The sequence below is a fragment of the Ornithorhynchus anatinus genome, chromosome 13 (genome assembly GCF_004115215.2).
Source record: "Ornithorhynchus anatinus isolate Pmale09 chromosome 13, mOrnAna1.pri.v4, whole genome shotgun sequence".
Classification (NCBI taxonomy): Eukaryota; Metazoa; Chordata; class Mammalia; order Monotremata; family Ornithorhynchidae; genus Ornithorhynchus; species Ornithorhynchus anatinus.
Window position 1 is genome coordinate 16440588 of NC_041740.1, and position 17359 is coordinate 16457946.

At 43.2% G+C, this 17359-nt stretch overlaps 1 protein-coding gene across 4 annotated transcripts in view; it reads right to left on the reverse strand.

Annotated features, from left to right (window-relative positions):
• LOC100075248 (amyloid beta precursor protein binding family B member 1 interacting protein) overlaps positions 1-17359 on the reverse strand; it is a 111155-nt gene that overhangs the window by 36154 nt on the left and 57642 nt on the right. For all 4 annotated transcript variants that reach the window (XM_007667753.4, XM_029077545.2, XM_007667754.4 and 1 more), the window contains 3 exons: positions 6393-6464; positions 4172-4256; positions 2259-2548 (listed from right to left, as the gene is read on the reverse strand). In XM_007667753.4, the coding sequence (XP_007665943.1) occupies positions 2259-2548; positions 4172-4256; positions 6393-6464 (447 nt within the window). The remainder of the gene's footprint in view (positions 1-2258; positions 2549-4171; positions 4257-6392; positions 6465-17359) is intronic.

The window sequence follows — 17359 nt, forward strand, 5'->3', positions numbered from 1 at the left end:
AGCCTCACTTCAAGGACTTATTGATTGCATATTGTATTTGGCACATGAGCTGTTCATTTTGGCTCAGAAGAAAGACTATAAAGGCTTTTGAGTCCCTGGGACTACAGTGGTGATCTTGTTTTAGGATTAATGGCTTTGTTTTCTTAAAAACATCCATCTGCTACTTTTCGCCTCTCATTGTACAAGGTAAAAATTATACAAACAAAATACTCGAAACAGCAATTGAAGGTTTTCCTAGTTCTATTTCAATATTCACATTTACCAAGTGCTTACTGTGTGCAGAGCACTGCACTGTATACTGGGAAACATACAATGAATGCAGGAAACATGATGCCCTCCTTTGTGACCAATTTGATTATTTTAATTTTATGCAAAATGCTTGTCATCTACTATGCTCTTAACACCACAATGACAGTTATTATTTACAATCTAATAGGGAAGACACAGACATCGTAGACCATCAGTATGTATACGGTGGGAACAAGAGGGAAAACCTGAATAAAAATGGTTAACCCATGAATTAGTTGAGGCAGTGTGGGCTAGTGGAAAGAGCATAACATTCAGTCTGGAGACCTGGGTTCTAGACCTGGCTCCGCCACTTGCCTGCTGTGGGACTTTGGGCAAGCCACTATCTTCTCTGTGCCTCCATTTCATCACCTGTAAAATGGGGATAAATACTTGTCCACCCCAGTTCTTAGAAATTGATCCCAATGGAGGGCAGGGATTGTGTCCAATCTGATTACTTTGGTATCTATCTCAGTGCCTAGCACAGTGTAAGCACTTAATAAACACCACCATCATCATTATTATTATTACGGAAAGTGATCATCTCCCACACAGCAAAATGAGTTCATTACTGATGCTGTATCGTCCAAGGTAACATCTTCTCAAATGAAATGTCTAGAATCGAAAAGGATCTGCTACTGCCTAAAGCAAAATTTCAAGTTATTAGGACTGGAACTTTCCATTCTGCTGGAAGGAGCTTCTGCAGTTATAATATTATTATTGTCATTATTGTGGTATTTGTTAAACACTTACTGTGTGTCCAACACTGTTCTAAGTGCTGGGGAAGATACAAGTTAATTAGGTTGGACACAGCAGTAGCTTTTGATGCCAGTTTCAATGAAGCAGAGCACTGGAATTTCTCTGGGTAAAAAAGGAAACAACAATCTATTTTTACCTGAATTATTCATATTAGCTGAAGTGATGATCCTGAATTCTCCAGATAAGTCTGAAACCCTCTACTACTTTTGTTTGGCAAAACAAACTTTCCAAAGTTTGGTGTTCCGCTGGATGCTCAACTCATAAATAAGGTTGCTATTTTATGCCACTCTGCAAATAGGATACTATGCATGTTGGATTCTTCTATGAGGGCCCTGATGGGGAATGATGCTCTAAGGAGCTGCACTGTTAACTGGCACTGGCACCAGAATCTCTTAGTTGCTACCAGCTGGTTAAGAAGTAAAGCATTTCTAGCCTGATTTTTTTATTTGCTCTACCTTCTCCTTATGGCTGTTTCCAATAAAGACCATGACTACCTCTCCACTCTTCCTCTCACCCACCTTGGCCCCCTTTAAACTCTCCTTGGCCCCCTTTAAACTCATCCTCTCTCCTCACCCCCATGCTGTTCCCATTCTAGCCCCTCTCTGCCCTGATCCCCCGAGCTGGGGGGTGTCAAGAACAGGAAGGGCGGAAGGGATGGGGGCTTTGCTTGTCGCTGCTGTGATGGACCCATTCCCACTATTGCTTGGCTTCAAAGGAGCAGGATGGTGAGGGATGAAATGGGACAGGACAGGCAAAGATGGAGCTGTGGATGAACAAGACTTTTTTTAAAAAAAAAACAAAAAAAACCCCAAAGGCAGATAGAGCAGGTTTGGGTCTACGAATGGAGAATCAGCTCAGAGTGAGGGCCACTTTGCATTCAAGATTTGGGGTCCACAGGAGAGATGGGGTATGGGGTCAAGGGCCGCGGACAGGCAGGGTAAGTAAAATTTTTTTTTTGTTAAAAATGGCCCATCTGACATAAACCTGGCAGCAGCAGGAAGCTTTCCGGGGCTTTTTACCAATGCCAGTTAGTGAGTAAACCTTCTGATGTGTACTCAGTGGGTGCAGCCTCCAAAATCCTTTCCTGGAGTTAAGCCAGAGCCAAGCACTTCCTCAAGGAAGAAATCTCAGAACTTCGGCACTCCTCCCCAAAAGCATCTGAGAGAAGGCGGGAGAGAAAAGGGAACCACCGCAAGTGGGCCAGGCAGGCTTACCTTACTGAGGGGTTCGGGAGGTGGTGGGGGAAGATCTAAGATGGGATCTGCAGGTGGAGGGGGCAAGTCATCCTCATAGTACAGGCTGGTCCCAGGGGCTGCCACATACGGCTTGCAACTGAGTGGGGCTGCCACACTCTGGTCGGGTCGGGGCTGGGAGGCTGCGCTTGGCTGGCCCTGGGCCGACTGCTTCTGGGCCTCGATTGTTCTCTGTTCAGCTTCGCTGATGTCTGCCACCAGATCAGCCATTAGCGCGTCCAGATCCTTGTCCTCCAGGGCGTTCAATGACTCTGTTAAGGAAAACCCCCAATCCGTTGGAAACCAGTGGAAACATAGGCAGTTGGCCACACGACTGGAGGAGATATGAACTTTACAGGAATGGAACTGACTCCTTTGACAGGGCAAAATTCATTCCAAATTAAGACAGCCAAAGGCAGAACTCTCGTTCCATTGTTCTTTTTTCTGCCTGAAGTCATTCATTCATCCAATCATATTTATTGAGCACTTACTGCGTGCAGAGCACTGTACAAAGCATTTGAAAAGTACAGTTCAGCAACAGAGAGAGACAATCCCTGCCCACACCAGGCTTACAGTCTAGGGAACGCAGAGATTTTTGTCTGGCCATCGCAAGGTTATGGCAAGGGGGAAGCTGGGAAACCTGTTTGTGCTAAAGGGGAATTCTGGAGTGGTTTAGTGCCAGGGTGCCACCATTTCACTTTTTAAATTGAGGATGGTATTATCAATCTGATCTATGTAACCTAATTAAACTCGCCTGAAAACAGGCGGAGGGGGCATTGAATAATGCATTTTTGTGCTGATTAAAGTCCCTTCAAGTCTATCCTCTTTTCTACAAGGATGAGGTGAAAAAATTGGTCAGGGAATGAGGCCCGAGTCTTAGGAGAGAGAGGTTACTGGCAGTGAGTGGATTAAAGAAAGGTTTTTCTGCATGAGGAAGGTAGGCAACTCCTTGTGATTGAGATCTGCACAAATCAAGCTTAAAGCATGAGACACTGACTCTCTTCTGGGTCAGCCACTTGTAATATATATATTTTGCAACATTCAGAGTCAAACAACCAATGATATCACAAAGATTTCAGGATGGGTTAACGTTTGGCATAATGTCCCCTTCCTTCTTTAAATGGAACTGTGCCTCAGTTTCCTCATCTGTAAAACTGGGGCTGAATTCCTGTTCTCCTTCCCCCCAAGACTGTGAGCCCCATGGGGGATAGGGACTGGGTCCAACCTGACTAGACTGCATCTACCCAAGTGCCTAGTATGCTGGTTGTCAAGCAGTAGGCACTTAAATACCACAATGATTAATTATTATGACTATTATGTGGCTGAAAAGACTGATGTGTGCCTGACATTACCTGCACTTAAGAATAGATCCTTGTTTATAAAACAGGGAGTGTGGTCTAATGGAAAAACCACTGGGCTATGAGTTGGGAGCTATGGATTCTGGGTCTATCTCTGCCACTGGCCTGATGAGTCATCTTGGATATGTCACTTAACAGTCCTGTGCCTCAGTTTCCTCACCTGCAAAATGGGGATAAAAATGCCGGCCCCTTTTCAATCAATCAATAGCATTTATTAAGCACTTACTGTGTGCAGAGGACTGTAATACGCTCTTATGGGAGTACAATTCAAGGGAGGTGGTAGACATGATTACTGCCCACAAGGAGTTTACAATCTAGAAGAGGACGCTTGCTACTTAATAAGGGTGTTAATATAAAAGACAACCAATGAAAACGTTATGGAAGACATTTTAAAGCCACAAAACAAATGTATTATTCTGGGGGATCAAGACAGTACAGAGTTTAGAAATACCTGTCTTGTGAAGATCTAGCCAAGTAGAAAGCACATTTTTATTACTATCATTTCAAATCAGATAGGACAAAATCCACAGCACTTACCACTGAGATCTTTAAAACCGACACTGTAATTAAATTCTGTATTGGGTGGTTTGGGAGGAGGTGGAAGAGTTTCAACTCCTAGACTCTGTTGAAGTAGAAGAAAAAAGCATTAATGTTATCTTCACAGCACATTTATCATTATGATAGAAATACATCTTCTGCCCTCAATCAGTGACGGTCGTAACCACAACTAAATCCAGTGGCCACAAATCCCTATTTTCATTTGTTTTATTTAATATTCGTCTTGTTCTCTTAAGGAAAATCTTCTTTTGGATTTTGTTTCCAGAGGCTTAGTTGTGGTGTGATGTTTTTGCCAATGGAATGCAAAGTACTGAGAAGCCTGGATAATTTCTAGTATAATCCCATAGGGAGAAAGAAGCTGGCTGGCTGTAAGGGCATCATCATATCCTTTATAACTGACAGAGATTTCTGCAGCAGTGGACAGGAGAAGGATCTGGTCCAAAGTAAAAGAAAATTCATGCAAAACTTCACCTGAAATTCTGTGATAAAATACTGTGCTGTAGCTCAAACCCTTGAGTGGAACTGCAGGTGAAACTGTGTGGTCCCACTGGCTAGTTCAACTTTCATTTTTATCAGGCCCATTTACCTTCTTCTCATCTCTCACGTTTATTAATCAATCAACTGTATTTATTGAGGGCTTACTCTGTGTAGAGCAGTGTACTAAGTGCTTGGGAGAGTACAAAATAACATTATGAAAGAGCTGGTAGGCATGTTCCCTGACCACAGGCTTATAGACTATGGGAGAGATAGACAATATAAATAAAAATAAATTAGGGATAAGTACATAACTCTTGTGGGGCTGAAGGAGGGGTGAATAGAGAGAGCAAATCCAAAGGTGATACAGAAGGGAGTGGGAGAATACTTGGAGTGGTAATTTAAAAAGTGACCTAGTAGTTTAACATGAAACTTTTCTATGTTACCCAAGTCTCTGAATTTCATGAGAGTTAAGGAGTCCTCTGCTTGCAGAGATACAAATCTGACATCTCATCCACTCATTAGAATTTACCAAATGCCAGTGCACGTGAAAATACTGAAAGTAAGAGACACAGTGGTCCCTGCTCTCCAGGAGTTACAAGACTTCCTCCCCACCACCATCCTGTCTCCTGGAGTTTAGAGTTAAATTAGAGTTTACCATCTAATGGAAACCAAATTCTTTTACTTGAGAACCTCTTGTCTAACCTTCACGTGGTACAAAGGGAAGTCTCTGGGCTACATTAAGAAACAGCAAGAAGAGAAGGGGATGGCTACTAGAATTTGAAAGGAGGTCTATGAAAGTCTAAATTTATTCACTATAAATATAAGACGACAATAAAGGAATTCATGATGGCAAACTCTGTGAAAAATGAAGCTCTGATAAGGAAAGGAGCAGGACAAAATATGGGGGAAGGGGGGAAGAACCTGAAATAAGGACTTTGTCAATGGTAAGTGAGGGAAATTGGTATATCTCTAACTGCTAATGAGTCCTCATTTATACTTAGGGGAGCTGAAGGTTACGGGACATTTTCAGAGGAAGGACATATATATTTGTGGTTGTTGCCTTATTGTTTCTACAGTATTTATAAGGCTGTTTCTTCCATCATGTGTCTGTCATCATTCCCCCAACCCCATTTTAGATTGTGAGCCCTTTATGGGCCAGAGACCATGTCTTTAACACACTTGTGCCTTTCCCAAGGATTTATTACAGTACTTCAATTACAGCACGTTCTATGGAAGGCTCTTTTTTTGTGGAACTCACTCTCTCTGCAAGGGCACAACACAGCTCTAGTTCAATCATTTTTAGAACATGATAGAACCCTGGACATTTCAAACTCGTGACACTAAAGATGGCTGTTTTAATGAATGATTTTACTGCACTTGTGCCTTCAAGCTTAAGTGCAGGGTGCAGTTTTTAAAATCCAGTGTTTTAAGAGTTCTGCTACAGATGCCTGGGGCTCTAACTTACTCTGGTGCCACCCTTACTGTTTTGCAGGCAAGATGATTTAAATTCCAAGCAGATGCAATCCATTGTCTTTCAAAATGTACCTTTGTTGACATTTGCCCAGCTTAAGAGAACCTCCAGGAGTTGTATTAGAGAATCAAAGGGTCAAGGATTTTCCTCTACAGTTTTTCTTAAGCCCTGGCCTTGCCTTTCAGAAAGCACACCCCCCCACTACACCCATTTCTCTTAGATGGTAAAACAAAAATACAAAGGGTTATTTACCTGGGTCAGGAGGTCCATTTCCCCCAGCAAGTTGCTGAACATTTGTTCGATATCCTCATTTGCCTCCGCCATCTGAAAATGGAAGAAACACAGGTATCAGGGCAATTCAACCAAGTGCTAAACTTTCTGTGATCTGCTGAATGGCCAATTTCTAGACCAGGTAAGAGGGCATGGAGGGGAGAGGTGTCCAGACTGGGGAGGGTTTGAACAAGGTGTTCTGGCTGGAGAAGCCTTGGGCAGCCACGAAAGAGGTGGCAATTTCTATCGTTTTTACATTGGCCCTAGGATGGGCTCGAACTATCTTATTTTAAGTTCTTTCCTTCACTGGGAACTCAAGCCAGATGCTTTAAAGTAAAAAAAAAGAAAAAAAAACTTGGTTTCTATCATTACCATCAACAGCATGTACTGAGCATTTACTGTGTGCTCAGGTCAGTACTAGACTTGTGGGAACATTCTGTCCAGACCTCTGAGAACATTAGCTAGAAAACACAACCCCAACTGATTCCCGTGCTTTTCAGGGGGATAAAACACTGACACACTTATGGTGAAAGCAATTTTCTTCAGCAACCTGGGAAACATTCCTGCAGGAGAAGAGAAGGCTGGAGACCTCAAGATTACTGTAAACACTGATGGTTTGGGTCATAAAAATTCCTGCTACTATAGGTGGGACTTTCAAGGTGTTCTGGTGAAAAGATCCCTGGACTGCCAAATTACTCAGCCAGTCAGACATCCTCTAGGCCTAGATTTCATGCCCAACTAATGAACAGATCATGCCACCGTGACTGATAACTTAAATTCAAGAAATATAATGAGTCTGAAGCTGTCTTTGCTTAAAATTCCAAACTGTTCCAAAGAATAATAGTATCCTGGTCCTGGAAAGAAGTTACACTGCCTATAATCCCGCTTCATTCACTTTCTCCTGCTTCGAACAAAAAACTGACCTTTCCAAACTCCCTCTTCACTAGTCACTGTGATCTGGCAGTGAATTACATGAGATCGAGGAAATATTCTACTCTTAATCAGTCTTCAGGCTGAATGGAATTTGTTAGAAAAGTGTGCAGTAGAATAAAGTAGTAATTATAAACTGCTTGGTGACCAAATTAATTTTGAATTCAAATCAAAGGCCCAACAAAATCCTTGAAACCTCTAAGTAGATTTCTTCACATTTCCAGAGGCTTTGAAAACCCACATACTAAACTAAAATGGGACAATTTGAAGACTGAACAACAGGGGTGGAAGCAGAAAGGTCTGATTTTCTCGGGAGCCAGCAGAGGAGATGGGGTAATCCATTTGAAATAGGAACGTTAGTCCTATCTGATTGGATCAAAATTGTCCTCAATTTTTAGATAAAACTGGAGTCACAGGAGACAACGGCAATAATACAACACGCCGGCTTAGGGGGTTTCCATTTATTAAAACTTCACAGTCTCCTGACATTTATGACTGTTATCCTGCGTCACGAGATTTGAAGTGGTACTAAATGATGGGGAAAGAATGAGGACTGATAAAGTAATGTGACAATAATGACTCAGAAATATCAATTAGTACGCATCACCCACAGGTCCTGGTTTCTTGTCTTTGTGAGCCACTGATGAACAAACAACCCAAGGACACATCAGCGTTAACCAATCTGGATATTCAAGAGTTTTTGCTGAGGAGGGAAATGAGTTAAGTGGCAGTCGGGGGGGTGGGAGTTCAGAATAGATAGTGGAGAGTTACAGATGATCAGATTAACTTGATCAATGTAATCAGCCAAACTGGATAATTTAGACTCACAATTGGATCTTTACAGGCCCTGAAATGGCTGGATGATCTAATTGGGTTGCTTATAGTTAGCAAATTTACCTATTTGACAATCTCTTCTTCACTTTGGGGTCAGAATTAACCAGGAGTTCATCTGTCTATATGGATTAAATCACCTAAACAACTGCCACATCTCCAACTGCCCCTGGTTGTGCAGAGTCAGCCCAAATCACAACAAATGCAGTCACTTCCATACAGGAGTATCTGTAGGGATTCCCCAGTATCTGTGAGTCTCTGAGGGCTGTTTTTCTTCACAATTCCCCAGGAGCCTCAAGGTGCTGTCCACAGTTTCTCCTGACACTATTACTGAATGGAATGAACAGCTTCTTCTGAGCTGACTTGATTGTGAACTCCCAGTTTAGGGTCCACCTGGGAACTTGAAATCAGGGCTCATGCTTGAATTTCTTGCACCATTTTTTAAATGATTGCTAAACATGAAACGAAGACCCTCTGGGGTATTATTCCACTTCTGCAGCCAACCCACTCCTTGCATGGGGTAGCAACATGGTGTGGTGGATAGAGTAAAGGCCTGGGAGTCGGAAGATCATGGATTCTAATCCCGGATCCGCCACTTGACTGCTGTGTGGCCTTGGACAAGTCACTTCATTTCTCCATGCTTCAGTTACCTAATCTGTAAAATGGGGACTGACTCTGTGAGCCCTACATGGGACAGGGACTGTGTCCAACCTGATTGCTTGTATCTACCCCAGCACTTAGGACATAGTAAGCGATTAACAAATACCACAATTATCATTATGTCTGAAACACCAAAAAAAAATTGCCATTGATGATTACAGGTCAGCTGGAGGTTAGTAATTAATTTACCCAAACACCTGTTGGGGGGTGGGGGAGAGAGGAAGGAAGTGAAAGGGAAGGATTCTTTTAGAACGCACAAGCTCAGCCACTTAAAGAATTCTGTCTCAGTTAGTCAAATCATTAGTAAGATTGGCAAGCTTAATTTTAGGACAGTGGCTTTGCAGGAAAACAAACATTTCCATATTCACGTGGACTCTGGAGAAGTGTAACAGTTTTATCAGAACAGAGAAAAGTAGTCACAAACAATTCCATAGGTGAGCGTAAAAAAGACCATCAGTGATACCATTACTGGGTCAGAGCAATAGCCCACAGTCGAGTACTTGATCTCTGATAGTGGCAATAAGATGCCTGGAGGAACATGAGAACCATTCTGGTGGTTTGGGATGGGCCATTTACATGCCTAATCTTTTCCTCTCTAATTCACTGTGGACTGCTCCACCACAGATTTATCCTTATACCTCTTAAATCTAGAATGACAATGGTTGTGATCCCACATTTGCCCACTGGAGGAGAATTTATTCCCACAGAATTCTGGTCTTCAAGTTGGGGCGGGGGGTGAGACAAACAGAGGGAAAGCCGCTCAGTAAAAAATAACTTCTGAATAAGTGTTTCCATGAAATAAATTTATGTTCAGTCAGTTGTCTGGTTCCCTGAAGACTGATTCATTTTTACAGTCACCAGAGTAAACCAAAGTTATTCTTCTGCACCACCTTATTTAGTACAGTTTGCACTTCTTATTTAACCCATTAGTCAGTCTTAGGAGAACAACATAAATGTTCCCTCTCCAACTCTCAGGGGGAGAAAGGGACATGACAGAAGGAAGAGTGAGTATGAGTGTGAGGAGAGTGTCTCAATCAAGGTAAATCTATAGTCTAGGTTTGATACTGTTGCTGTTTGTCCTCCAGTGCATGTCTCCCTAGGCGTGTCTCTGCAGATGTGCATCTCTGTCACTTCTGCCAGCTACTACCTGATTTGAGGCTGGGCACATATATATATTCACACATATGTATACACATACATATATTTCCTGTTGCTCGCCGAGGTTAGCCTAGTCAAAAGAAAAGCAACTCCCCTACCTTCAGCCCAAGAACATATATGTGTGGTTTTTTTCATAAACCACTTCCTCCCTTAAGACGGCTTCAAGAAGAAAAGCCATACATGAACTTTCAAACTCACTGGTCCATCAGCTTTGGCTGCTTTTTTCAGTAGAGAATCCACCAATAATTTAATTCTCTGATCTAACCTACTTGACGTGCCTCATTCAAGAGGTCTGACAGCTTCCAGGAGATCTAGCAGGATGATGGCCAGAACTCGTTTCTATTATTCTTGTGAATGGGAAGTGCTGGTTGAGTTTTTTTTTCAATTTTCATTAAAAAAAGTAACATAACTTTTAAAAAAAACCAAACTAGGAGAAATTAGGAAATTAGCATAAGAGTTCAGCTCTCAGAAACAGTTCTGATTGATCCCAGGAAATGTAATTGTATAGTAGAAACGGCACTTATTGCAGGTAACAAGAATCGAGCACCTGGCGTAGCCAAGTGGATGCCTTCGGGACAAGTGTCCTTCATTCAGAGAATGTTCTAGGATTCGTTTACTAAATATGAAACATGATGTTCCCCAGTCCTCCCAACTCAAAGAGAACTAGGCAGAGTGGTGATGTGTGCATGTCTGTGTTGGGAGGCTCCGCTCCCATCCCTAGTGATTGGGCAAACAGAATGGGAATGGAGGGCAGAGAGAAGAATGGAAAAGTGTGCCCCTTCAGCCTGAGCTGTTTTATCCATTGGAGAGACACAGCATTTGTTTAGGGCCAGTGATGAGTGATCCTCAAACAAGTTTCCTGAAGTGCATCAAACTCAACCCAACATTATCTCCCCCTCCCCCAATCAATCAATGGTATTAAGCATTAATTCTGTGCAAAGCACTGTACTAAGCGCTTAGGAGAGTACAATACAACAGAGTTAGGAGATGCATTTCCTGCTCATAACGTGGGAAGCAGTGTGGCCTACTGAATAAAGCACAGGTCTGGGAGTTGGAGGACCTGAGTTCTAATCCTAACTCTGCCACTTCTCTGCTATGTGACCTTGGGCGTGTCACAACTTCTCTGCACCTCAGTTATCTAAAAAAATGGAGATTAAGACCATGAGCCCCAAGTGAGACATGGATGCGTCCAACTTGATTAGCTTGTATCTACGCCAGCGCTTAGTACAGTGCATGGCACAAAGTCAGTGTTTAACAAACACTTGAAAAAAAAACCCAAACAAGCTAACAGTCAAGAGGGGGAGACAGACATTAATGTAAAGAAATAAATTATAGATATGTACATAGGTGGGGCTGAGTATAGGGTGAATATCAAATGCTTAAAAGATATAGATTCAAGTGCACAGACAACATAGAAGCTTCGGGAAAAAGAGGGCTTAATTACCTAAGGTCTTGTGGAGGAGATGTGATCTTCATACACAGCATGGCCTAGTGGGTTAAGCAAAAGCCTGAGAGTCAGAGGACTCATCTCCGTCACTTGTGTGCTGTGTGATCTTGGTAAGTCACAACTTCTCTGAGTCTCAGTTCCCTCACAGTCCCTTAATCCCCATTTTCCAGATAAAATAACTGAGGCTCAGGGAAGGGGAAATGACTTGCCCAAGGTCACACAACACACAAAGGGGAAGTTGGGATTAGAACCCAAGTCCTTCTGCCTCCCAGGCCCGTGCTCTATCCATTAGGCCATGCTGCCTCTCTCCAGCTTGAAATGCATGCGGGGCCGCTGCAGTTGAGGCAACTCGGCTTCCCCTGAGCCGAGAGCTCTGCAGGGATGGAAGTGCGTGATCTCCAGCAAAGTGCAAAACAAGAGATACCACCCAGTTGATGAGACCCCTCCCTCTGCCCTGAACCTGTAGAGAGCCCTCGGCGACAATGCTGCTGTGGGGTGATTTCAGTTGTGGAGTTTCTCTCATATTTTTTCATTGTTAGAATCCTTCCATTTGAGAGGGAAAGAAAAAGCAATCAAAGACCCATTTCTCCAGGCTGAGGGAGAAAGCATCAGACTCAGTCTCCCCATTCCCCCTGAGGAACTTGGGGGAGTGGGGCAGAAGGAGGGAGTTTGGTTTCCATTTTGTGACCACTTTCTGCACTTTGGAGACCAGCTCAACCTGACGGTACAGGGTTTTGGGCAAAAAAATCAGAGGGTTTTAAGCATGGCAGAGGAGAGAAACTCTCACACACCCGGGGGCTAAAACCACGCATTGGCTTTGTGGCCATTTCTAATAGCCACCTAGGGGGTCAGGAATAACTCATGACCCTGAGCTGTGCTGCCCACTGAAATGAGGTGTGAGGTTTGTGCTGTGCAAAGGACACAAAGGGAACACTCAGTTTTGTCAGCATGGGGCTCTTTTCTAGCTCCTCCAGGAGCTGCTTGCTTCTTAAGGGCTACTCTCCCAGGGGATGCTGTAGCCTGAGCACCCTTGATTTTGCACTTGAATGACCTGTCTTTCTTTTTTTTAACACCCCAAATTTGCAAATACCAAGAACTTACTTGGGAATGGTTTAGGAAGAAGAAGAATCTAAAAGAATGAAAAAGTCAAAGATGCCCAGGAACTATGATACCGGGGTCCTGAGGGGTCCATCACAAGGCGGGAAGGACTGCGGATGAAATGAACTCATTGATTCATTCCGATGAGGTCTAACTTACTAAAACTAATCGGACTGAGGCCTGCTCCTCCACCTCTGAAGTCCTGTGGGCTGCGGCCCTCCCAGAGTGACTCTCTGGGTACACATGTGCAGCCATCAAGACTCCCCACACTTCCCAGGGTGACTGTGGGCAGTAAGCTGGGCCGGGCTAAGACTCAGAGCTTCACTGATGGCTTGACAGTGAGGAGAGGGTCTGTGTTGGCAGGGAGTGGGGAAGGAGTTGGGGGCAGGAGCCCGGCCCATGGGCCCCACTCTGAAAGGCTTATAGTTTGGGTGGGCTCCCTAGGGGCGGGGAAGGGAACTGGAACAGCCCCAGACCCTCCTGGGTAAGGACTCCACACCCTGTGAGGATTCCAACCCTAAGCACTGGATATGGGGAATGTTGCTCCCTTCCTTCTCCCTGCAGGACCTACCGGGTACAGACTCCCTGGACTGCCACCCCCAACTACCATGCAGCTGAACCTCCTGCACACACTTGGGTGGAAAAACTGGTCAGAGACTGAGGCTCAAAAATGAAATGGAAATTGTGCAGAATCCAGAACTGGCCCCATTCCCTGCTTGGCAAGTCTTCCATCTACTGGTCAGATCTGAATGTGGGAAAGCTTAAGGAGCACAGTGAAGGAGGGATGGGATCTGTCTGGTTCTTATTACTGATCAGCTTCCTCACTGGTCTCCCTTTCTCCAGTCTCTCCCCACTCCATACTTCACTCTGCTGCCTGGATCATTTTCTATATCCCTTTTTTAAAAAATAGTATTTGCTAAACACTATGTGCCAGGCACTGTACTTAATAGATACAGGGTCATCAGGTTGGACATATTCCATGTCCCACTTGGGGTTCACAGCTTTAATCCTCATTTCACAGTGAGGTAACTGAGGCACAGAGAAGTTAGGTGACATGCCTCCGAGGTCACAGAGCAGATATGTGGCAGAGCCAGGATTAGGACCCAGGTCCTCTGACTCCCAGGCCCACTCTCTTTCCACAAGGCCAAGGTGTTCTCTAGTAACAGAGAACACCCTCCACTACTTCTCTCCAAAATCCCTCTCAATATTAAGTTATTTACTTTAAGTCACTCAGTCACTCTCCCTCCTACTTATCCATTCCTTTTTCCCATGATACCCCAGCTCACTCTCTTTGTTCCTATCAAGCTAAGCTATTCACTGTGTCTTGTTTTCGTCCCTCCTGCCAGTGACTCCTTGCTCACACCCTTCCTCCTGCCTAGAATTCCCTCCCCTGTCAAATCAGCCAGGCCCGCAGCTTTCCCCATTTTCAGAGCCCTTTTAGACACATCTCCTCCAGGATGCCTTCCTGGTTGAATTTTTTCTCTCTCCAGGTTATATCCCCCAAACCACCACTTTAGCACTTCTGCATTAACTTACTATGCATTTACATACTCCAAACCCCCTCTAGCACTCTGTATGCATCAACTTATATATCTTATTTAGCGACTCACTCACTTACATTTCTACTTCCTCCCAAATATAAGTTAGTTTAGTTCCTGTTTCCCTCATGAGAGACGGAGTGGTAGTGGAAAGAGCATAGAATTAGGAGAGTAAGGAGAACTGGGCTCTGGTCTTGGCTTTACCACTTGCCTGCTGGGTGACCGGTGAAAAGTAACTTAACTTCTCTGGGACTCAGGTTTCTCTTCTGTAAAATGGGGATAAAATATCTGTTTTCCCTCTCACTCAGACTGTGAACCTCATGTGGAACAGCTCTGATTATCTTGTACCTACTCTAGTATTTAGCACAGTGCTGCGCACAAAGTAAACACTTTATAAATTCCATCAGCATTATTATAATTAGATTGTAAGATCTTTGAGGACAGAGATTTTGTCTAACTCCACTGTACTTTCCCACTAAAAGTAGTGAGATGGAACAACGAAGAAAAAACAAGGAATGATCCCTTTGAGACTAACACTTTAACTTGGAAGCTGCTCCATTTTAGGACTGGCTATGGAAAATCCCAACACCTGGATATAGCCCAGGAAATCTGAGAGGGGTGGCTATTTTGGGCAGTTATGATGGAGCAGGAAAGTGGCGAGTAGGAAAGTTTGGTCTAATGCTTCCACCCTCTTATTTACATGAAAATACGGTAATCCCATAATAAAATGCATGAATGTATCCGTCCCATGGGATGAAATAAGAGTCTTCCTCACATATGTTTTCTACTCAGATAATGGGGCTTTCTGAACTGAAAGAGGGAAGTTCTACTATATGAGAAGCAGAAATAGTACATATGGGAGACTTTTCTTCAGCCCATGTGATTGACAAAAAATTCAGTCAATATTTCAGGATCATTATTGTGCACTTAAGAGGACTTAAGAGGACTACCACTGCAAATCTCTATGAACGTCTCAATGGCAGAAATCACGTTTTCTACTTCTATTACTCTTTCTCAATTGCCTAGTGCCATGTTCTGCACCCAGTAGGTGTTCAAGAAATACTATAGATCATGGAAGAAAATCAGTTGTTAAATAGTTCCCTAAAATATCACATCGCTTCCCCACTCAAAACTTCCAATGTTATCCACTTCCCTGAGCATCAAGCAAAAGCAATTGAACATTGGCTTCAAAGCTCTTCACCTTCAATTCTCTCCTTATTTTCCCTCTTCACCTATTACTTCCCAGTCTGTGTTCTACACACTCCCACGTGAACATTCTTACTACCCCTGGCCCCTTATTCATAGGCTTCCCCCACCCCAATGCCTAGAACTCCCTTTCTCTTCAAATCCACTAGACCACTGTTCTCCCCATCCCCAAAGTCCTTCTAAAATTTCGCCTCTCCCAGAAGGCATTCCCTAACTACTTTTCTTCACCCCAATTTATATATTTACAACTATTGCCTCAGCCTTCATAGCTATCTGAAGCACTTATGTACAAACACTTCTGTTAAAGCACTTATCTATTCACTTATCTAACCCTCAATTGTCTTTTTCCTCCTAAATTTTGTGCCTATCTTCTCCTATCTGCCCCCTTCTCAAACTGCAGGTATTGTGTCTTGTACAACTACCAAGCACCTAGTACAGAAACCTACACACTGTAGATGTTCAAAAACCACAACTGATACTGCACTGTATTTTGTAAGACATAATATATTTATGAAGTTTCTAATTTTTAAATGCAACTATTTTTTCCAGTGGCACACTAGGCTAATAGGCCCCACTAAGTAGTCCTCTTTATTTTACAGATTGCCTATTTTATATTTCCAAAGTTCCTTATTTCTATTTTTACTCTTCCTTTTCTCTTTGGTTTATTGGATTCCAGAGCTAGTTTTTGGATTAAAAGGAAGTGCCAAAATAACGAAATTCTTAACTTGCCAGTGAAAACAGGAACAGAAAATTAATCTTAGTTTAAGATACAGTCAACACTTATTATTCCCTCTTAAATGGTTCATTGTTTGGAATTTGTTTCTACTTTTAGGCTGATCTTAAATGATCAAAGAGCAAAGTGGGTCAATTCAGAGGAAAAAAAAGGATTTGTTTTCTCTGCTGACCTATGTTTAGGTCACAGTATGCGTGTTTCTGTATTTCTTCGATTTTGAGCTAGAGGTCCAGAGCCCAGACTACAGAACCACCAACGACACCCTTCTAGGTGTATCTGTAGATTGGTGGGTACCACAAAGGTTATTTCTAGATACTTGTAGTTCGAATGTGCCGCACAAAACCAGATAGAATCTAAAGCTCCACGAAAGATTATGGACAGCCTGAGATGACAGACCCCAAATCCCTGGAATCCCTATTGTCTCAGAGGGATTTTACCACCATACCAGTTGAACAGCAGAGTGGGGCAGGCCTGTAAGCTCTTTGTGTACTCTCCCAAGTGCTTAGTACAATGTTCTGCACACAGTAAGCACTCAGTAAATACGATTGACTGAAATACAAATACGATGATTCTACAGCAGTGAGGTCAACCCCAATGTCAGCATCCTCTTAGTTCTAACTGCACTTCCATGTCTGGTCAACTGGTGAGTTGACTCACCAGATACCTAAGGTTGAGGATAAGACACTACACCCTTTTAAGGTACATCCCCTTTGGATTCTAATCGTGGAGAAGGGAAGGGAGCAAGATGGCAAAATTGTGGATCAAATCTATCTTCAAAGAGGCTGGGACAAGGAAGGAAAAGCAGAAGTGGAAGGAAGGGACAGCGAAATCAATTCTGAAATTTGATGTGATGTTTCCCAAGTCCTTAGAGGTCACCAATCAGATACATTTTGCTTACAAGATAATTGCCAGCTTAAGAGCATAGCGTATGAGATGCATGTTTGTAACAGTATAGAGTCCTGAAGGTCTTCATCACTTGTTCAGATGCTTCTAATTCTACTCTGGAAGGAAGTTGATCTTTGGTCCATCTCCCTCAACCTTTCACCCTCTGACAGCAAATCTAGCAATACTGAAGCCTGGAGCTGGCCCCAAAGTAGCTGGAAATAGTTACTACAATGGTTAAAGCTGGAATTAGATGGAAACTCTTCAAGGGCAGGGATCTTTCATTCCTAATTACTCCATTTTACTCTCCCAAGCTCTACGTGCAATGCTCTGTACAAATCAGGTGGGTGTTTAATAAAGAATATATACTGATCGATCGTGGACTATAAGGAAACAGGCTGGGCACGAATATACAAAAACATAATTCTGTGCCACTCAGTGAAGCGTAATGGTGTAAGATTGCACA